At 41.7% G+C, this 22705-nt stretch overlaps 1 protein-coding gene across 2 annotated transcripts; it reads left to right on the forward strand.

Annotated features, from left to right (window-relative positions):
* The first annotated feature begins 92 nt into the window (after window positions 1–92).
* On the forward strand, window positions 93–15446 carry fam53b (family with sequence similarity 53 member B). 2 transcript variants are annotated; one of them, XM_025909672.1, is made up of 5 exons: window positions 93–290; window positions 7938–8165; window positions 8843–8903; window positions 10318–11081; window positions 14339–15446. In XM_025909672.1, the coding sequence occupies exons 2-5, from the start codon at window positions 8076–8078 to the stop codon at window positions 14687–14689; spliced, it is 1266 nt and encodes a 421-aa protein (XP_025765457.1). In that variant the 5' UTR covers window positions 93–290; window positions 7938–8075; the 3' UTR covers window positions 14690–15446. The 2 variants fall into 2 exon arrangements, with proteins under 2 accessions (XP_025765457.1, XP_003441827.1); XM_003441779.5 differs by having other exon boundaries at window positions 95–290; window positions 8843–8897.
* The last annotated feature ends 7259 nt before the right edge of the window (window positions 15447–22705 follow it).

A 22705-nucleotide genomic window follows, 5' to 3' on the forward strand; every position in this document is an offset into this window, starting at 1 on the left:
AAACGAAAAAGTTTTGTAGCATAAATAACTCGTGGGACACCCCTCGCCCCTACCCAAAGTGGTACGGCTCGCGTATGTTGTCACAGGCTCATTAGCGTGCAGTCTTGTTGGACAGTAGAGCACTGGGTTAATGTTGTAGTCTGCAGGAGCTGCCTGGAGCTGAAGTAAGCTTCTCACTTAGCTTCCTGTTCTTTTTTTTTCTTTAGTAAAAACAAAACTCAGCACGGTCAACCGAAACTAACCAGCTGCCCGGTGGTTGTTGAAGATACGAGACGCTCACCGTGATGATTGTGAGTGGCAGTTTTTAGTCTAAAAAACTTTTTGGCTTAGCTAACTTTGAATCTGTTACTACTATGTCATAAAGAGTGAGGTGCGATGTTCCTCTGTGTTTTGAAAGTGCGTGGTTTCTGTTAATGTAATATTTATGGTGACACATTAGAAGTAACACCCAGCAAAGTGTTGTCTGTGAAAACAAAACATAGCTAAAAGTAGTAGTTAGTTAGCTTAGCAACTTTTCCTCTTGTATACTGCCTTAGCCATGCCCTTTTTGTGATTTGCCTAGGTTATTACTTTCATAAATTCTACTTTAAATGATTTTGTCTTCTGCCGCTTATTATATTTATGTTTTGTCACTATAATTTGTGATTAAATGTTGTAGGGAATTATAATAATTATAAAAAAGGTATAATAGTAAGTTTGTCCATTCATCCACTCAGCATTTTTGACAGTAAGTATAAATTGATCCACATACATTTGTAAAGTGCCCGTGTGTGAAACTTTGAAGTCCAGACATTCTGATCTCATACTGGATTTTCCCTCATGCATTGCAAAAGAAGTCAGTGTTGGTTAGTTAGTGACAAATGTATAAGACTTTTAAAATACATTTTAGAGGTATTTATTTGCTGGTGGGACGTTGGTGGCCCATCTATTTCTCAGATCCGTGTGTAGTTACACTCTATGCTGTTTTTCTTATCTTTATCTTACCAACCTTACCCTCGGGTATGAAGTCAGGACTGGCTGATACACAGTCCAATAGATTCTCCAATTTAAGTGGATGTTGGGATCATAAACACAAGAACTTGTTAACTTGTTAAACCTGAACTCCTGGCTGTGTCCCATAGCTATAATTGGGTCTGATAAAATTTATAGGTGGCTTGTATCATTTATTAGGTTACATTAGGTGACTTGTCCTTGAAGTACAGATGTATTTATTTTTTACTTTCTGTACATGCATGTGTAATAGATATATTTTTTTCATAATTAGCAGCTTGTGGCCTTTCTGTCATAATCCTGTTTGTTTCTGTGAGCTCCCATCACAGTAATTTCTTTGCCAGACTCATTTCCCTTTCATAAAGGCTTTTAGAAAAGGGGTTTAAGGGAGTGTTTGTGTTGGTAACTTGGACTAGCTCAGTTTTCAGGGCCTTTTCTTCTAAAACTAAGAGGCATCCACCTGGAGGGTTGGCAAGCTCCTCTGAAAAACTGTTAAACAGTTTTAGCTCAAGGACACGAGTGACTGCCTATCAGAACTTGTCTTAAACAATATGTAAATATCCTGTGTACTGTAATGCCATTGTTGCAGCATTGTTCACTTCCATGAGACAATGTTGGGACTACATGGTATGTAGTCAGAGGGAAGGCAGTGTTTAGGTTGGATAAATTCCTGCATGTAAACCCCAGGAGTAGTCTCTCCCCTGCATTACAATGTCCACTCAATGTGCCTTATTCTTATTTTGGTCCATTAACATGCAATGCTATTCCACTGTGGTTGTTGTGTCTTCAAGCCTCTGTAATTAAGAGACTTGGCTAGATTTAGAATTCAAGTGGACAGCATTTCTCTCCAACTTGGACAGGTTTGTTGAAAGCCTTGATTACAGAGATCCACAAAGCCGTTGTTCTGGACAAATGTATACAGTGCAAGTGATTATGTATGAGAAAATTAAACAGCAGGCCTGCTTTAAAACGTAGGCCTCCTTGGCTGCCATGCATAGCCATGCTGAGCCTTTGTGTTTATGGTAAGTGGGCAGCTGCATGCTTGTGAGACCTTGGCTGTACCCCAGGCCCTCAACTGAGTCTGATAACTGCTATTGAAGCCTCCCAGCCATGCTCATTTCTGACTATTCACTCACTGCTTTAAATGTAGTGCGCCTCCTGTTTGACATAGCCTAATTTCTGTGAACATGCGGACAGCTGTGGGCTAGCCTGCCTCCTACAATGAGTTTCATAAATTTCTTTTCAGTCAGTCAGCCGTGACAGTACTTAGTAGCACCTGCCTTTTGTGAGACCAGCTTATGAGAGTACCAACAAAGAAAGTTTCAGGTTTCAAAATCTTGAATTTCATGCAGAATTCTGCATGTTGATATTGTAGGAAATTTTGATGTATGTTCCAGCACATCCACAGATACAAAAAAGCAACACTAGTTTGCCACTTTTGTCATTCACATATCTGGTCTATGACGTAGTATCACTAGCTATATTAATTCAAACACCACCATGTCATTAGAGACTGTTCAAATGTGAGTCCAAATATGGGACTGCATGCAGCTCAAAGATGAACATCAGTGCCAACAGCTTGGGGAAACAAGCTTTTTAGGAACATGCATATTCTTTCCAAGGGAGTGATTCTGCAGAGAGCCACAGCCAGGCATTTACCCAGCATTCCTTTCACAAGTGGTGCAGTCATGAAGAGCAGCATAAATCCCTCAGTTTGTTTTTAAGTCTGGCCTTCTCAGGTGCTCAGCAGATGCTCAGATTATTGAGATGGCCACAATCTTGGGATTGTTGAGGGCAGGACACAGCTCCAGCTGCCATTCTTTTATACACGTCAAAAGAGGATGCGTGGTAATTTAGCTTGACATCCTCGCAATCACAAGATGTTTTGTGTATCAGTTTACCCAGACGAGAGCTTTAAATTTAAGCACTGCAATATCTTTCAAATGGGTACATAATAATCTTATAAGTAGTTTAGAAGTGTATTATACACTTGATTTGGGGGTAAAACAATCATATCTGTGTTGTTTTCCACCAGCTGTCCAAGTGCTATATAGATGGATTAGTATTAGCTCTGATTGCCCATCAGACACAAAGCTGCTAAATCCTTATATAATGGTGGCCCAACCCATGGGATTACACCTTAAGTCATGTATGGCAAAGCTGTTCAAATTGAGGAAACAGGGGTGCACTTATTTTAGATGTGCAAACCCAGTTTAAGTTTAAAAAAAAAGTGTCATTTCTTTTTTCTTTTTTCATAGAAAATACAGTATTGTATTTGGAGGTTTTGAGACCTTGGCTGACTTTAAAGCAGACATTTGCTTTAACTTGACCCAATCAATTCTGTGGTTTCCTGTCTTGTCCTATCTCATTTACGCTGTGCCATAGCTTTCTGTTTCTGACAACCTAAAGCTGCGATGGTTGAAAGCCTTCTAGTGACCACAAAGGAAGCGTGGAGTCCCATCAGCTTGCCCAAGGCGGCTTATTGTTGTGTTTCAGAAGGGTTGCTGTCACTGCAGACTTGGCTGCTGTCACTGCAGTCTTTGCTGCAGACAGTCAGCAGCCTGTTTGCATGTGATGGAAGGCCACGTCTGAGGAGCACGTCCTGCAACGTTGTTCCCCTTTTATAGAGATTAGACTTCTCAGTTGTCATAGTGTCAGCTGCCCTGGCTCAGATAAAGCGTTATCGCGTTGCAGAACCATAGAGACTCCCACTGATTCCCGATAATGCCAGCATCGTTAATGGAGGTGATTCGAGTTTTGACATCAGAAGGGGAGTGGCACCCCTTGGGCAGAAATTCTAGATACCTCATTCGGCAGATTATACCGTCTATGAGCACAGCTGTGCATGCAGTATTAGGTGAGTGGGTTGGGTGTAACCATTAAGCGCTAGTCATGCTATGGTATGGCTTCCACATTTGTTTTACAGGTTTGTCTGTACAAGAAAAGGCAGACTAGGCTACCCTTTGCCAGAACTTATTCACACACTGACACAAGTTTGAATGGCTTTTAAAGGCTGCAGGGTTAGGCTTTTATAATTGTGTATTCAACTCATGTCATGGAGCCGAGGAATGTTTATAATTATGTCATAAACCTCACCCATTTAAAGCACTCAGTTCAGATTTATGGGAGATGGGATTTATGGGATAAAATGAAATGCCCAAGCATGAGAAAGATGATTAAGCCGCTGCTACAGCGGTGGTTGTTTACAATTTTAGAATCAAGAATGTAGGACTAGATTTTGTCTTTTTCCATCCTCCTAGGGAAGGGAGACGTAATTTAATTACCTCTGTGTTTAAATAAATGTCAGAACTTTTCTCATGTTTGGGCAAACTTTCTTTTCTCTTTGTTAATGTCGCTTGCGTCTGTCACCAAGTCATTCAGTGTAATATATAAACAACTGTTTCCTCTGTCCAAGCACATCCATAGCTATCTCTGCAGTGAAACAGATCTCTGAGGTTAATACTCATGCACAGTGTAATCGGCCTGACCCACTCCAGCTTCAGGCTTTTATGTGTCCTTTTCTCAACACACAGGCCACAAGTTAAAACTGCCAGACATCCTTGAGTGCTGTTGATGTTATTTTATATAACTCTGCTAAAAACATCCTTCTAGTTAAGTTGTTTTCTTCATGTGGTAAGTGCTTGTAATGGAAATCATATGCTGAATGCAAATGCCACCTTCAGCATGTCAGCTCCTGCAGGGTCTTATGATGCTCTTCCCCCAACATCCCTCACACACACACACACACACTTTACCCCACCACCGGCAACCTCAGATGTCGCCTTTATTGTTTCCCACGGTGTCTCATCTTCTGCACAAAGCACTCTTTTGTTTTGCATGCACCATCTCCCCCCCCCCCTCTTTTTTTCCTCCACTTGCAGTTGTTCTGTCATTTAAGTGCACACCCTCTGACCTTGCATGCAACATACGAAGATCTTGTGTCCACTTCACTTTATTTCAGTCACCTATCTGACTTGGCCTCGTGTGGTACTGATCTAGTGGTTGTAAAATTCTTCATGATGATTATATAGATTTATATCTGTGACTAATCAGCAGTTTTACTGTAATCATGGTGCAGCATTAATACGAAGAAGGTTGTTTTGATAACCGCAAGGTCAGCTATTCCCAGCCAGCCCCTGAGGATTCAATTACGCAACTTTGACTTTGCTCTATTCCTTGCTGTGTGCTTCATGGAACACTTTTGAGGAAACTTGCTCTCTGTACTATAAAAACAGGCAAGAATAAAACAAGGTATAGAGTTCCACTTTTGTTGATAGGTTGGAGAGAGCGTGGAAGTGAAACACCTTGTAATATTAATCTATCGATGGCAGCGTGACGAAATAGGTGACGCCTTGTCAATCAATGTTTGCTGGGAATGTTTACTCCATTGAGAATAATAAACAGAGCTTTTCGAGGCATTGACCTCCTTGAAATTTCCACTATCTATCTTCCAGATGTTGAACAGGATGCTCCTGTGTAGAGTGACGGGCGAGTTGGAGGATTTATCAGTATTAAATGCTCATCTCTGCACATGCAAGTTAGATCTAAAAAGTTAAAAGCTCACTCATTCGTGAAAGAATGGGTTGTCTGTGGTTTCATGGTTGTCATAAGTGTGCGTGCCTGTGCAACATTAGCAGGCCAATGATTGAAATCATTTGATAGACTTAAACTAAGCATGCATTATCTACCCAGGGTATAATTTAATCTGATCAAACCATGCTAACTAGCTTTGTACTGTTTAGTGTTACCTAATGGTGACAGGTTACCCAATGCAGTCCTTATTACAGTACTTGCTAATAAGCGTTGTTAAAAAAATAAATAAATATAAGTATTAGTAAGTATTAATTTAAGTAAACTATCAAACCTGTTTATATTTAGCTGTGAAACAATTTTTTTAACCTAATTCTCTTCCTCCCTTGATTCATCCAATTGACCAAAGAAGGGGTTGACTTACAAGTTGGCTTTTATAGTAACAAGATGAAACCTTATAAAGAATGTGACATTTGCACATTTTCCCATTTTATACAGCTACAGTAAGAGTGAGAATGTATTTCAGTGTTTAAGCAGTGACACAAATTCCCCTTTGGGGTTGGATGAGAAAAGGCATCCGGCATAAAACTCTGCCAAATCAAACGTGGAGCTACCTGCTGTGGTGACTCCTTGTAACAAGGCAGCAACCAAAATGAGCTTTGTTTTTTATAGATGTATGCAACAGTTGAATTGTCTCCTGATGATTTGAAGAGCAAATGTGCTGGTGATCAGGCGGGGAAAGCCCTGACCCACTTTTTTAGTTTTGCTTGTAGGTGTGGTAGAATTAGAATTATTGGGTTTTTACAAAATGTTATGGCATTCATATTGGGTATTGGTTTAGATCACTAGGTAGAGCAGGAGACCTATGTGCTGTAAGATTAATGCAGAGGTTTGGGTTTGAATCTGACACGAGGCCATTTACTTGTGTTATAGTTTGAGTACTTAGCTGAATTAGAGCTGGGCGATATATCGAGTTTTTTAAAAATATCGATATATTTTTATACGAGATATAAGATGTGACAATATCCTTTATATCGATATAGTCTATGTTACATAATTATAGTTGCGGAGCCGCAAGTTTGCCTCTCTTTCGTCCACTTTTGTCTTTACGCAACGTTACTCGACCTCGCCTCTCCTTCACTGAACACAGCTCCCCCTCCTCCTCCATCGCTTCACCTGCAGGCAGCGACAAGATGGACACGGCAAATCTCCGTTAATGAGTTACTGCGCATCGCCCCGTGCGTGGGCCTGGACGGCGTCAACGTGTTAACGAGCTAACCACGCTAACGAGCTAACCACGCTAACGCCATGCACGGCCTGAAATCCTTTCATTCTCTCAAAAGTTGACTGCGTGCCTTTTGTATGAATTCTGGTTGTGCTTGATGACCGCGAACCGATTTTATGTGATACACAGCGCTCAGCAATCTGTCAATAAATGTTTTAGTTCGACTTTGCTAAGCTACGGAGCTGCACCGCTTGATGGATTGTCGGAGCATTACGGCTACCGAGGAGCCTCGCGGAGTGATACGTACTGTGCTTCAACGTAATATTACCGTATTTTGTGTGTATAAGAACCATAAATGGCACCTGTTCAGAGACATGGTTACGAAGCGGATTTCAAACTCCAGGCTGTCAGTCACGCAGTAGAAGTTGGGAACAGAGCAGCTGTGAAATCTGTCTTTGTTATTATGCTCAGCGTCTGTTAGTTTACATTTTTACTGCACAATTGTGAGCTCTTTGTTATGCACAAAACAACATAGTTTTCTTTTATTTATAGAGCATCATTCTTTAATAAATGCTCATAATTTATTTTTGAGTAGTTTTTTTCATGTACATCTATGCTGTATGTTAATAAAAGTGCCTGTGTGACATCTGGGACACAGCTTTGACTAAGAACTCTCTTTTTGTTCTTACTTTATGGCTTTAAAAAGATATCGAGATATATATCTTATATCGCCATCCAGCTAAAAAATATCGAGATATGAATTTTGGGTCATATCGCCCAGCTCTAAGCTGAATACATCATGCAAAATTTTGTAAAATTGTTGGAAAGCTACAACTTGAACATGACAAATGGGTAATGTTTTACATAGCATAAGCATGTTCGTATTTTCATTGCATGCCCACATTAGCATATAGCTCAAAGCATACAGCTTGACAGCTGCTAATGTGACTGTAGCTCTAACTTCTCTGATCAGCTGCAATTCTCAAGGAGAGAGACTTCCTGTAAGACTTTTTAGAATAACTTTTGGCATCATTAGGAGTTTAGTAGTTGAAGCTGAAATGATGATTGTGTCCCTCCAAAAAAAGGAGTTTGTCTTCTCCTCCTGCTGGATGGTTCTCTGCTTATATGGTCGACAGAATGTCAGAAATGTACTGAATTATAATCCTGGGCTCATCTTTGTGTGTCTGCTCAGGATTGGACCGAGGAGTGAAGCACATTCTGGGAGGAGCCGGGGGCGTCTTTAATTTATGAGAAATCAGTCTGCTAACGCTGTGCTCATCGAGATGTCCTCCAGCTTAACTTGGCATTACCGTAACGACGTGGGACAAGCATGTGCGTTGCCATGGTGATCATTTACCCCAAAACACTGGAAAAGAAGGGTGCCGATGATGTAACAACCAAACGCACAAATTTTGTCCCGGTAAGAGGTTATTTTTTTATTCCTGTGAGCAGATTTTTTGTGAGCGTGTGTCTCTGTGTGTTATTTCATGTTTACATAAAATGACACAACCTAACCACGAGACTTCAACCAATGAGGAAGAGGACAATGTTCTGCTCCGGTTTAGGAAGTTGTTGCTGGCCACTCATCACTCTATAGCACTTTTATGATTCTGCATTTTATTTTTCTAATTTGCCAACTTTAACCAGAGCTACAAAATCTTAGTCACTAATAATCCTCTGTTGAACCCCACCCCTCCAATTTTATTGCCAAAATGATATTCACAGATTCACTAGAAACAAGTATTATAGTGCTCTATCTGCTAGGATAAGCAGCTCTGACTCAGCACAGAGTAAAAATTCCCCCACTAATATGGACTGACTTTGCCCTCTTAGTCCCATGAAATGAAGTCATCATGTTCATGGGCTGAGCATCCATCAGAGGAATTTATGGTGGAATGCCCTCTCTCTTTCTCTGCGTTGCTGAGTTGCACGTAGGACCAGTAACACATACACTGAATCTGTCTTTCCAGTAGTTGTTGTTTTTGCTTCTTTTTATTTGTTGGTTTATTGACTTGTAATTATTAAAGCCTGTTCTACATTTTATTTTTGTGGCTTTCCTGTAAGCTGAAGGTTTCTTTTTTTTTTCTTTTTCAACAGTTCCAGGCACAGACCATGAGCCAGGGGACAGCACTTTTCTCTTGCGGACTCATGGGTAAAGGTTTGCATTATGTGACATGGATAAAATCTTAGATCCCTCTTTAACTTATTTACATGATGGCCATTGGTTACAATAACAAACAGGACAGGAAGTGTTGTTGTAAAGTAGTTATGTACTAGATGGTCTAGATGGATGATTAAAGCGAGTCTCTAGTGCATTTTGTTCATTGTAACTTTGCGTTTGGTGAAACATGTCTGGCAGGTGTTTTTGCCAACAAAAATAATACAGTAACGACTTTGTGTTGGCGGTTTAGCATTAATTTAAATTTCGTGGCACTCCTTGATGCTTCAATACTCCAGACATGCTGCAAAAGAGTCATATCTTTAGTTTTCTTCTAGTTTTCTTTACAGTCTCTGTTTTGTATAATTGGATGTATTATGTCCTCGCAGTTACTTGGCATTGAGTGTGTAAGAATTGAAAATGTCCTGGCATAGAACAGAGCTGTACCAGAAGGCCTTTTGTTCTTTGTCCTACCCGTGTATTGTGGATGGCATTTTGGGGAATTTTATCTCCAGTGAAGAAGAATAGACCTTTTGCATACCAGAAGTGGGCAGTGGCCTCGATGTTTAGTATCTGACTCAGAGTTGACCGACCAGTTCATTTGGCCAATCTGTTCTGTGGTTTAAGAGTGTCGTTTCTATGACGATAACAGGTGTTGGCATGGTAGCTTTGGTTTTGGAGAATATCTGACCATTGACGGCAGATACCGAGCTGGTCTGATGGATCGCGCTTGTAAATCTCAACGAAGAGATGAAAAGCTGTAGTTAGAAGCTTATTGACATTTGCTCAGGCATGTTGAGTCAGTTGGACATTGAGCTCCATTCCCTTTTCAAATCAGCTGTACTTACAGACGGTGACGCTAAAGCAGTGGCTGCAGGGCAGTATTTATTTTTAGTGCCAATTAAACAAAGCAGTGAGTAGTGTCAACACAAAGTACACATGGTGACACCCATGCTTATGCATTGCATTGACGCTGCCCAAGTTGCGGGTACTAAACAATTGTAGTACCTAGAACTAAAAGCTGTTTTTTTTGTTTGAGATTCATCTCCTAAAGGAGTTTGCACAGCGCTGCAGTGGTGTATAATGGTGGATTTTTTATTGTATCTTATTATATTTTTAAAATCTTTGTGTAAATTTGATACTAGGGAGTAAATTTCCAGTCCTACATGAGTATGGCGCTGTTGTTGGAAACTGGTGAAGAGACTGAAGTGAAAAAAGAGGGAAACTAACAGATTAGCACTGGAGTTTGAACATTGCATTAAGATCTGTGGGCAGATTTTTGCAGCTGTTGATTGATCTTTCAGTTCAAGTTTAGCCCATATATAGTTTTCCATATTGTGGGTGGGATTGTGTTTGGGTATCTTTTGTTTTTAAAGGCAGTTTCATTCATATAAATGTGGTCTGTTTGTTGCAGACACAAGCCGGTGGAGGGACATGGGTCACAGGTGTGCCATACAGCGGAGGCCAGTTGGAACCAGCCTGGAGAGCCTGTGGGATGTTCTGCCAGAAGTGCACACAAGTTCTGCCCACTGGGACTGGGATGTTGGCTCCACTTCGAGCACAATCACTAACTTGTTGCAGGACCTAAGCCTAACTGAGGCCTCGCACTCCACCGCTCCCCCCAGCAAACGACAGTGCCGGTCCCTGTCTTGCTCAGACGAGCTCAGTGGTTGTCGCTCTTCCTGGCGTCCTCAGGGCTCTCGCGTGTGGACAGCTGTGGAGAAGCGGAGGTGCCACAGTGGAGGAAGCGTCCAACGCAGCAGTATTGGAAACATGCAGAGTGGCTTCGCGGGCATGCAGCGCAGCTCCAGTTTCAGCCTGCCTGCCCGATCCAACACCCTTGAGCTGCCGTCTTTCACCCAGCGCCCTCCATGGTCTTCTGGGTTCACCAGCCTGACACCCTCCTCCTCTTCCTCAGTGCCCCTGTCCTCCGACCCTTCATCGCAGCCCCTCTACCTCTCTCATGAACAAATTTGCCTCCCTGAGCCTCGTGGACCGTCACCTCCCAGCTCCCCCGACTCCACTCCAGAACTGGAACGCCGTGGAGGACAGGGGGGTCTTCCCCGTAGTCGCTCACAGCCATGCGTCCTCAATGAGAAGAAGACTGGTATGAAGCGCAGGAGACCAGATGACACACACAAACAGAGGCCTTCACTGGATCTGGCAAAAATGACACAGGTTGGTATTTAACATGTAGATCAGATGATAATATAATATTTTTCTTTATTTAGACAGAAGAAACATTAAATACTGAAAACCTGCCAGTTTACGTCTTCGATTTAACAACACGTTGCACTCAAGATGCTGTCTGTTAATACACTGTATTAACTTTGAAACTGAGCCAGTCATAATTTATTAGGAGCTTTTTCCATTGGCGTTTTTATGCGGCATTTATTTATCAGTTAAACTCGCCACAACCCCATCACTTGAAAGAGGAGGATTACAGGAAATGGTCATGCCAGCTGGAAGCTTTGCGAGGTCAATCAGTGTCAGTATCACAAGCATTTTTCTCCTTATGTGTCGGATAAACAAAACACTTATGGTTAAGGTCACTCCATTGTTTCCCTCAGGCGTTGTCATTACAGGCGATTGTTAATTCATGCAAGCCTATTCAGGGTCACATTCGATTATCTGAGCTTGTACTTGTACTCACAAAGTTTGAAGAAAAGTAGCCCCGTTAGCAGGAATTACTAGAGGAATGATTAGTTTCGGTTGGTCACTTCTGAAATTTGGATTTATCTGGACATCCTGGCAGGCGTTTGTCTGTTTGCCCCTCGAGCTCACGCACACACACACAGTGAAGTTTCACACATTCACTGGCTGGATCATAAACTTGGAGCTGGACTTGGCCCCTGTGAGAAAGTCACCCAGAGTTCAGCAGTGTCTTAACAACAACGCTGCTGTGACACGACAAACAGACGCCGCACGCGCTCCAAGCAGGAACGAGGTCAGCGTGGCGAAAACAACCTTAGACGAGGCAGAGAAATTTCAGGGTGCTGAGAGGATTGCTTAGATTTGGATCTTCCCTGCTGCTCTTTGTCTCTGTTAAAAAGGCACAACTCTGACAGGTAGAAAAAACAAGAAAAGCTTCCAGCAATGATCACTAAATTTTGTTGCTTCACTTTCTTTTGAATTGAAGTGACTGGCGTAAGGCAAACCCTGGAGGAAATGACTTCCAAATGACTAGCATGAGAGGGATAAAATATCATTTGACTTTTAGCCTAGTTACGCAGATCAACTTTCTTCAGTCTTTTCTAAATGATTGATTCATTACAACAGTAGAATATAGAGTTTGGCATGTAGCTTCAAGGTTTATCACTCAAGCTGCTTACATAATTTTGAGGTGGTGGATCGGTTGAAACAGCAGGCAGCGACCCAAGGAAGCAGTGCAACTGGTATTACAGAGGGAAAATGGTGAAATTTTTAAAGTTTCCAGCCTGAAGTAACTCCAATAATTCCGTTATTCATAATCCCTTAATTGTCATTATTGCTTTAAGGGGTTTTGAGAACAAGCTTTCACTTTTCAAGTGATTTTATTGAAAAAAGGACTAAATATGTTATATTTAAAGTATGAAGTGTGTAGTTGCCTTGGATTCAACAGAAATGTCGTTCACGTTTGATGATAGAGTAAGTCTGTTTGGCACTCAGCTCAAGGGCTTATATCGCTTCACACCCGTCGCCCTATCCGCACTCAAAGTCACCTTACTATTCAAAGATCGGTCTCAGTGCTGAGTGCGTCTCTAAAGTGTCCTCTCATCCACACGCCTCACTGGTGTGATTTACTCTCTGCGTGGTTCACTGTGACTGCAAGTGGAGCAGCTGTGGCAGAGGTTATAGATCGTCTCACAGGGGGGGATATGTGTCGGGTAAAGAGATATTGATTTCTGTAAATTCAGCTCAGTGCGTAGATCGCTCCCACTACCAGGCCTCATGAGCTATTGATCAGCTTTTATTGACGGAGAGTCAAGGTCAGTATGGATGAGGAGACTTTCTGCTCTCCTCTTCGTTTCATTCAGTGGGTGGGTGGGAACGAGGGAGCGTGACAGTAACAGACAACGCAGGCAGTACTTACTCATTAGCCTAATTTTTATTGGTGCAGTAAGTTATGTGAGGATACGCTGTCAAAGAAGATTTTGTGTGCAGAACAAGCCCGCTGCTCTAAATTAAAACTGTATTTGGTTAAGTTAACATCCGTGCCACTGTTTTTTTCCATATCCCAGACTAATTGTGACCTTATCAGTTTAGTCTCATGGTCTCTCAGGCGAGAAGTCTGAGAGACCTAATGCTGAAGGCAGCAATGTGACACTGGCCTGCTGCTGACAAATGCACCCGCTTGACTAGAGCAAAGAAAAACAGCAGCGCCCCTTTTGATCTAGTAGAGACCTTACTCACTCATGCATAGATCTGACCATGATGCTCTCTATGTTTGCAACTCTTAGTGGGTGATAAATCCTGAAAAAGTGAGGTTATTTGTGAACTGACATTGAATCAGCTAGATTTGAAGTAAATGACAAAATGAAATCACACATTTTTATCTATGCTGAGAGTAAAGAGGTGTGATTTGTCAAGTCATAATTAGGGAACTATCATTACGAGTTAAAACCTACAAATATTTCCCTCTAAAGCTTTTATGTATCTCGTGTTACTATGAACTGTATTCCTTTGGACACTTGTGGTCTTAAAACTTACTGTTGATTTATCTCTTATCTATTTATTAATCGCAGCTCACTTGGCTGTGAGCTGCATGTCTAACAGTCCCATGCTTGTTTCATGTTATATAAGCACACAAGTGACAGGAGGTTTCACAGAGCTCCTATTCTCCCGTGTCCCTCTGCCCTGACACCGTAACAGTCAGGCATGAGGCAGCTGTCCTGCCTTCTACACATTAGCTGTACAGATTGGAAAAGCCTCAGTTGTAAAGCTTCTCATTCCAGCGTGCACAGCTGTCACAGGACTTGCCCACAGCAGTGCTGGCACATATGTATTTGCCTACAAAAGGTTCTGGGTTTCCCAGATGTATGTGGGCATTGTGCAGAGTCAAAAGGCCAACATGAGTGATGTCTGCCTCCTGGGTATCTGGCTACTTGCTGTTTTCCGATCTCTCCCATCGGCCTTCAGATCACAGCTAGTAGTCTCACATGCTGTCTGTAATGGAAGCTAAATTTGTATCCTTCAAATCTTGTTATATTTTTATATTATAGAGGTTCTTGACCAGTGTCCAGCACTGACCTCATTCACTCACCCACATGCTTTTTGAGTACAGTAGAGGGATTGTTTTCATAAGATGTCTGTGTGCCTTTAGCCATGTTTGTGTCCTCTTTAGGATATGGGTCATACTCCAGGAAGGGAAATGTTTTGTGGTTTAAGTGCAAGTCTGTTTCCTTGAGAGCATGAATTCAAGGCCTCTAAAAAAAAAATTCACTGGCTCTCCACAGAAACTTCGGAATTTCCACAGTCTGAGCTGCCCGGGATTCACAGGCGAGGACGGCCGCGAGTCCAGCCAGGCTACCCCCACCCTCAGGAGCACCACTCAGCGCGATACTGACGACTCAAACGAACACAGCTTCAAGGACATTCAGCCTCAGACCAAAGAGGGCGAGATCACCAGCACCGTGTCGTCAGACACCGCCACAGAGGATGCAGACTGGCACTCCACGGATTGTGGCGACATGACACCAGGAACGACCAATGGGAAGGACAGTGAGCCTTTCTGGGCGGGTCTGTGTAGCATGAGGAAGGATCAGCTTGGAGGCGAGCTTGATATTGAACAAATTGAGAGGAACTGAACGGGACTGCCTTCCTCCTGGGGGAAGCTAATTTAGAGGACTGAAAGAAAAACAGTGCTGATAGTCTTAAGGAAAAAGCAAGTGGAAAGCTAATACAATGAGCGTTCTAGCACTTGTCTTTATTTTGTCCCTTGTGGAGAGCTTTGAACAGGAGCTTTGTGTGCTAAACGCCTATTTTTGTGGACTTTGTGTAGTCAGAAGCTACTCCCCCACTGTGTGGTATCTTAAACGTGTCTCAGGAGAACAAGAAAGTCAGGGAGGATGGATGTGGGTGAAAATAGAACTGATAAAAATAAAAATGATTAATGTTGGCTCACAGACTGGGGTCTTTAACATTTCTCTGTAACCCTGATTACCCTAATTGTACTAGATATGGAGAGAATTCACAGCGGGTTTGTAAAAATTCTCTGCTCCAGGAAGAGTGTCTTTTCCTTTGACGTTCTTCAGTAGTACGTGGGTACATGATGGAGAAAAATGGAGACTACTTCATGAGTTACTGTTAGTAAAACCCCTTTCACTTTTACTGAGCAACAGGCTGCACGCACACACCATCTATAAAGTATACTGAAGAGCTTAACATTTCACACAGTAACATCGGGCTTATCTCTGGATCTCTGCTCCTGTATGTTTGAAGAAACGTGATGCTAATAGCGTTAATATTCTTTCTTTTTACGATTTGTAACTACAGAGTTATGTAAAACATGAGCATATTTCTATACGAATAAACACACTTTTTAAAGTGTCATTTGTAACTTCATTATTTAAGTGTTTTTTTCTTCTTATAACATATGGGATCTCTGGACTATGTTTAAAGCAGGTTTTAAACTCAGCTAAATTATTTACCATTGGAGCAATTAAAGGATTCTGTGACTGCCAAATCCCTTTCTGGCCACTTGCACGTCTGCTATTTCACCATGGACTGCAAATTTAAACAGACAGAGGGGGGAAAAAAAGATAAATAAATCAATGGGATTATACTTTTGTGCAGCCGATCAACAAAGGTGATTAAAGCTGGATCGGCAGCTACATCCAAGCAGTTTTCATCAAAGTGTCCAAAAATGAAAGCAGTGCATCAGGTCAAGCGCAAGTTTTGTGCATTTTGTGTGCGTGGAGATCTACTTTTACATCCTGAGGCATCTGAGGGGGAGCCATAAATTCAGCCTCGTAACCACTTATCCAATTCAGGGTTGCTGGAGTCTGTCCCAGCTGTTGTAGTGTAAGAGGTGGGCTACACCCTGGACAGGTGGCCAGTCTATTGCAGGAGTAACACAAAGAGGCAGTCATTCATGCTGACATTAACATTCACAGACAATTTAGAATTGGCAAATTAATATTCACGTGTTTGAGCAGTGGGAAGAATCCAGAGTACCTGAAGAGAGGGAGAACATGCAAACTACACAACAAGGCCCAGCCTGCCAATGAACCACTAACCACTGCACTGCTCAAGGAGAGCAATTAGTGCAAACCGCCTAAACTGACCGATGCCTTGCTGGTGAAAATCTACCATGTGCAGCAGACGCACAGGATTTATACAGCGTGATCTTAAAATATAAGGTGTCCTAAAAGAGGTGCACAGAGGTGGAGATTACCTTGAAGGGCAGATTGGCCAAATTTAAATAGGTTATTTGTTTTTTATTAAATTTTTATTGACAAAATCACACAACTCTTAAGTCAAATGCTGGAACAAATCTGTGTAAAAAGACTAAAATCTTCACAGTAGAAGGCCATCGAGAATGATACACTGAATAAAAGTACTTTCATGCTTAAACTTAACTTGAATGTTGGATTTTATTTATTTGAGGAAAATATAATACTTTTTCCATAAACTAGCATATGCTTTTATATTAATACATCTGATATTTTAAGATAAAAAAGGTAATATGATCAAATACATAATAATATTACATGATTGTGGGGTATAATTGTGCATAACTAGATCTACTTTTCATGATTTTAAGGATATATTGCAGAGCAAAGTTCCACAGTACATTTTAATGCAGGGATTTTTTGCTATCTTATAAGTGTTACACACTAGCAATGTTACTTTTGGTCAAGTAAAGCAGCTGAAAGAGCTCTTTCATTAATAGCAGCAGAGCACAGGACAGCAAGGTCATTGTTGACGACGTCTTTAATGCAACAATGCAGACTGACCCAATTAAGTTGCAGGAAAAGACAATCACAACCGTAGTAGTGGTACTACTGATGAGCCTGTGTTTGTGTGCTGAGGCGGGGAGTAAGTACGGAGGACGCCAGGCAGAGTTGGGAAGTCCGGTCGCTTTTTCTTTCTCTCTCTTTTCCTTTGATGGCGGGTGGAGTAGTGGAGCTGAGCGACGGTTCACCCCAGAGACCTTCCTCCCTCCCTGCTTTGGGAAACAAAAGCTTCTTTTTCTCTGAGGAGCACAGTGACGCGGGAGGCGGCTGTGAATATGGGCCATGTGTCAGGGCTGCTGCTGCTCCGTTTGTCTGTTTCCCCTCCCCATCTCTGGTGCCTGTGCAAATCTACCAAAATTTATGCTGTCGTTAAATTTTTGATTCACTGCTCCCTGACGGCCACACGCTCCTCCTGCAAGTTTGTTCACACTTGCAATGATGCTTGTCATTCTTTGAAAGCAATGATGTGCCACTGAGGGAAGAAAGTCACCTCATTAAAGACTAGCTGAGTAATTTGAAGATTGCTTGACATGCTATACTCAAGGCTCAAATATCAAACGAAGCATATCTGCCGGTCGCCTGCAATGCCTTGTAAAGTGCTGACTTATTGTGGCTGTTGCACAAGAAACCTTTGAGGCCATATTTACGCTCAAGAGTCCTCAGTGGACTCGTGTACTGAGTTGAGAAGGAAACGGGTAAACACGAGCCTTTTTAAACGTGGCGTGCAGCAGCCCGACACACTCAGGGCCCCCGGCCTTTAATCAGTAGAGTGACAGAAGTGAAGCGAGAAGATAGATACAGCAGGAGGGGTGCGCCATGCCAGCATCGTGCATCACACTTGCTCAAAACCCTCCACCGATACACACATAAGAGAAAGGTGGTCACTTTTGAGGTGGCTTTGGACTTTATACGCAATCTTAATGACACTTCACTTCATATGGCACCTTTAAGACAACAGACATCCCACACTTTTCACCACATTCGTTTGCTTCTCTATTATGACAGGGTTGCACTGACAGTTTTCACTCCACATGTACATAAATAAATCATTTTATTTAATATTCAAATATGATGCGTCCTTCATAGAATTTCTTTATGCCAGTTTTCCAGGTGGAAAAGTCAAACCATATGTGAAATGAGCCGAATATTGGCAGGAGTCTCAGGTTTAGTGCCAACCACAGCTTGGCAGCTCAAATGTGGTAGAGGTGAAAAGCAATTTAGCAGTACCACCCAGCCACAAAACATTTCCAGTTGAGCAAGTGCTTTTTTTGTTTGTTTTTATGTGTGTGTGTTTAAGTAAAATTGCGAGGCGCTTAATTTTGAAAACTCAAACCAAAATGTCAGCTCAAACCTCCAGTTACTGACTGGTCATGTTGACTACACTTTGCAGGATTCATTCTGAAGTACTTCTGGGAAACTTCACTGTTGTGTCTTAAAAGCAGACGTCTGGTCTTACACAGAAGAAGAATTAGAAAAGTCATAAATTCTTATTTTCTTTGTCAATACCTTCTGAGTTCAGTCCAGTGTCACTTCACAAGAGGACTGCAGGGTCTAAAATGTGAGTACCTCACCTCACCAACCAGTAAAGTTGTAGTTTTTACCTGTTTTGCTTATTAATGAGACTTGTTCCCCATCCACACCAAGGGTCTATGAATAGAACAGGTTATTTCAATTTGGCGTGAGGTATACGTTCTTTCTAAAGCTTTGGGGGGACTTGCTCTGAACTATACCTAGTTCACTAAGAAAAAACGAACACAGAATAGTTTTTATGGCTAAACATGTATTCACATGAGACAAATTCATTAATAATAGTCGCTTTACATACAAATTCTACAATGTGGATGGTTATCATGTATCTAAGAGCTACGCAATCACTACACTGGCTCTTAGTAACAGACAGAACAATTAAATTGAGTTACGACCTTTGGAATATAAAATGTCATCACTATGTTTTTTGGAATTTCTGTAAAATTCCAGAGATTCTTGAGTTGTGCAATGTGTTTGCAAGGTTAGAGTGACCTTGAGCTCTAAAATAAAAAAAAGTCCAAATCTTAGTTCCTTCTTGAGTCCAATTGATGGATGCTCTGCCTCCATGTCGCCCTACCCCTAGCATCCTCCTCTGTAACACCAACCCTCTGCACATCCTCTGTCACTACATCCATGAATCTTCTCTGCGGTCTTCCTTTTCTCCTCTTGCCTGGAAGCTGCATATTTAGCATCCTTTGCCCAAATATATCTACCATCTTTTCTCTTCATGTGTTAAAACTCTCAGGGTTGCCTCTCTAACTTTGTCTCCAAACTGCTCACCCTGTGCTGTCCTTGTTATATATTCATATTTCCGATCCTGTCTATTCTGGTCACTCCCAACTCCCAGTTTTAAGATATTGTGCCTGTAAGCAATGGAACACACCACACATAACCACACACACACACACACACACACACACACACACACAAAAGCTTCTGGCTGTGACTGTAGGTGGGCATAAAAAACTAATGGACACCTTCACAGAAAAGAGCCCCAGCAGACACACAGTTCTAAAATTGAGGTCACCTGTAAACATTCAGACATTTTGCATACCAAAATAGTTTACACTGTGCTGACATACAACCATAATTATGGCATGCTTTGTGTCTGGGGAGGTAAAGCCCCGCTGATGCTTTAGTTGCAAGTAGGCAGGGGTCATGTCCCTGGAGGGGCCAGTGCTGACTGCAGCCACATTAGCAGAGTACAGACTGCTCAGTGTCTGAACTGAAGCACTTCACAGGCTGCTTGTGAAGACTTTTGGGTAGAGAACCGGGGTGGGGTTGGGGACAGCACAGAGAAGGAGGAAATTTAGGGTTTGGCTCCAGACCTAACAACTTCAGACGTTTCAAAGCCCTCCTGCACCACCAAGAGCTGTTGGCACAGCTGCCCACAAGGGAAGGAGAGTGATGAAATGTGGGGAAACCGCGTGGCTTGGCGAGCAAAATCAAGAGGCCTCCTTTAGACCAGCTTGCTACACGCAGAAGGGAGGGGATAAATAACCGGCTGCTGTAAAAACAAGTGCACGTTTCTGTGGATAATGGTGCATTTAGAGCTGCAGGTGTGCGACGTTGTCTGGTCAGCTGACCCTCCATTTCCTGTCAAACAGGAAGAACCGAATGAGCAGAGATGAAAGTTCAAGGTAGCACACAGCTGGCAGTTGTTAAGGTGGGTAACTGCAGGTGCGTTACAAAAGCAGCAGTGTGCACGCTGTGTAAGAGGAGCCTAACCCAAATAGATGTCATACAAATGTAGTGTATGTGAAAATAGTCTGAGAGACACACTGCAGCAGGGAGTACTCTGCAAATATGCACAGTGTGTGGATAACGAGCTGGGGAAAATCATTTATAAATGTATCATAATAACATAATTTAGATTTACATTAAAATAATTTCAATAAATAGAAAAAAGTATCACAACTTTGACTGGGATTCTGTTGCAAACGCAAACACTGTTGAAATTATACCCCTCACAAGAGTGTTAGTACTGGATGCCAGAAAGTGGCAGGATACTTTCAGCATACAGCCACATTCTGCTCTTGATCCTCAGACTCATGCTAAAGGGATTTGCATCCCTAAGGTGTCCATCAACGCAAGATGAAAATGAGATCATCAGCTTAATGAGCTGAGGTTGTAGGAGAGGAGGGTGGCAGGGGTGAGGATACTCTTGTGGTCATAATCATATTCAGCTATGACCAGAGAAGATGATACTTCAAGACAGACATGTAATGAACTGTAATGCACTAAATGGGAAATTACATTTACAGGTAAAACGCAGAAAAGGCTATAAAAGAGAATTCCTCTGCCACTTTGACAAGTTGTATTTGATATCCAGTCTCAACACACGAGTCGTCAAAACTCTGAATAGGTGGAAAACAAAGGTTAGTATCATATAACTGATCACTTGTGAAACATGGTCACAATCTCTCCTGTTCCAGGTATTCCTGAAATATTGGATTCACAGGAATGGCACAGATGGAGTGTCTCTGTGACTCTGAACTTTGGACACTGAATTTTAATCAGTTTAAGCTAATTTAGCCCCTTAGTGGAGATCTCTATGTAAGTACAGAGGAAATATATATATATATATATATATACATACATATATATATATATATATATATATATTTATATAGCTACCTCTCCACCTCTCATTTCTTCATATTTTGCTTTACAAGGAGGCCAGTCAATTTTTTAAAGTGGCCTTGGGCAATAGTTTTCCAGGCTTTTTGGAGATCTTTCAAAGTTTAGCTGCTTTTTCTCTCGTTTTTCAGCTCAGTCCTTGTACCTAAACATCTTCAGAGGAATTTCTTATTTGTTAAGTCACTTAACACTACCTATGAATCATTCAAACATTTAAAAAGCACCTAGCTCAAAGGATGAACCAGTGTTGCGTCTTCACATAACTGAAAAACTAGCAAAGAACACATTTAAATTGTATCTTTAGTCACTTTGTTACTAGCAGCCTGTCACAAAAACAGATGAATCTAGAAAACAATGCCCCTAATAACTGTTTGACAGGCATAGATAGTAATTTTGCACCAACAAGGCGTGGTGTGTCTTTTAACAGCTCCAAAAAATCTAGCAAAAAGCCATTTGTTAGGAAGGAAAATAGGGGAAAGGGCGAGGTATGCCAAATTACACAAGAACTGGCCTGAAAAATCTGTGGCAGAAAAAACATGTTTGCAAATCAATTATGGAGTAATGAATCCAAATTTGAAATATTTGTTTCAAATCGTTAGCAATATGTACGACAAGGTCAAGCGAGACGTATAACAGTTAGTGCCTACGGCCATCTGTGAAACACTGTGGAGTCTCTGTCAGGGTTTGGATGCATTACAGTCAGTGATGTTGGGGATCTTGTCAAAATTGATGGAATTATGAATGCAGATTTTGATCCACCATATAATACCATCTGGGAAGAATTTGATTGGAAACACTTTCATTATTCAGCATCAAAATGATCCGAAAAACACTGCAAATAAATCCCAGCAGCCATTTCAAACTTTCATTGCAAAATATACTGAAATAAGGGGTGGCTCAAGATTTTTGCACAGCAGTGTATCTTGTGTATTTTATTTTATTTTTACCATAAATTGAAGTCGAAGACAATACCGTCATTTTAACGTACTGAACACAATGCAATACCAAAAAGGCCCAAAGGTGACAAACTGATGTAGCAATCACCTTTACACGTTAATCTCCATAACAGCTGCGGTGAGACAAAGATTTACCAGTCTATCAATTTGTCCCATGACAGTGAAATCCTACTCTACATGCCCAGACACGACTCCCAAAATGAGGTCACCTCTATTATCTGAAAGCAATCTTGCTGTGCAGCGACAGGAAAAGAATCAATGTACTGCACCCCATTAGGAATACAGTATATCGCTGTTTACCAATCCAGACAGCCACGATAGGTAAACTGTTGCTAATTTGTAACTTATGTCAAACGGGTGGAGGTGAGGTTAACAATCATCCAGCTCTGGGTCATGTGTGTGTTTGTGTTTAAAACCTAGTGATGGTGAACCTGCCAAAAGGGGTGTGTGTGTGTGTGTGTGTTGTGGCCTAGATCCCTCAGATACTTCACTTCCCTTAACTGGAAAATAACCTAGTTAAAGCCAAGTGAATTCATTCGAGAGTATTCAAATGCATGTTTAATAGTTCAATATGAGTCCAGCAGGCAGTAACATAATGGACAAAACACAGGGTCAAACAATGTGCAGGCTGTTAGAAAACCGGGTACCAGCTGCTAGTGCTTTTCTGTGTACAATAACATTTATTCCTGAATTGCAAATAGGAGTGGTACAACCAGTCCAGCCGCAGTTTCATACTCCTTCA

The sequence above is a fragment of the Oreochromis niloticus genome, linkage group LG8 (genome assembly GCF_001858045.2).
Source record: "Oreochromis niloticus isolate F11D_XX linkage group LG8, O_niloticus_UMD_NMBU, whole genome shotgun sequence".
Lineage (NCBI taxonomy): Eukaryota > Metazoa > Chordata > Actinopteri > Cichliformes > Cichlidae > Oreochromis > Oreochromis niloticus.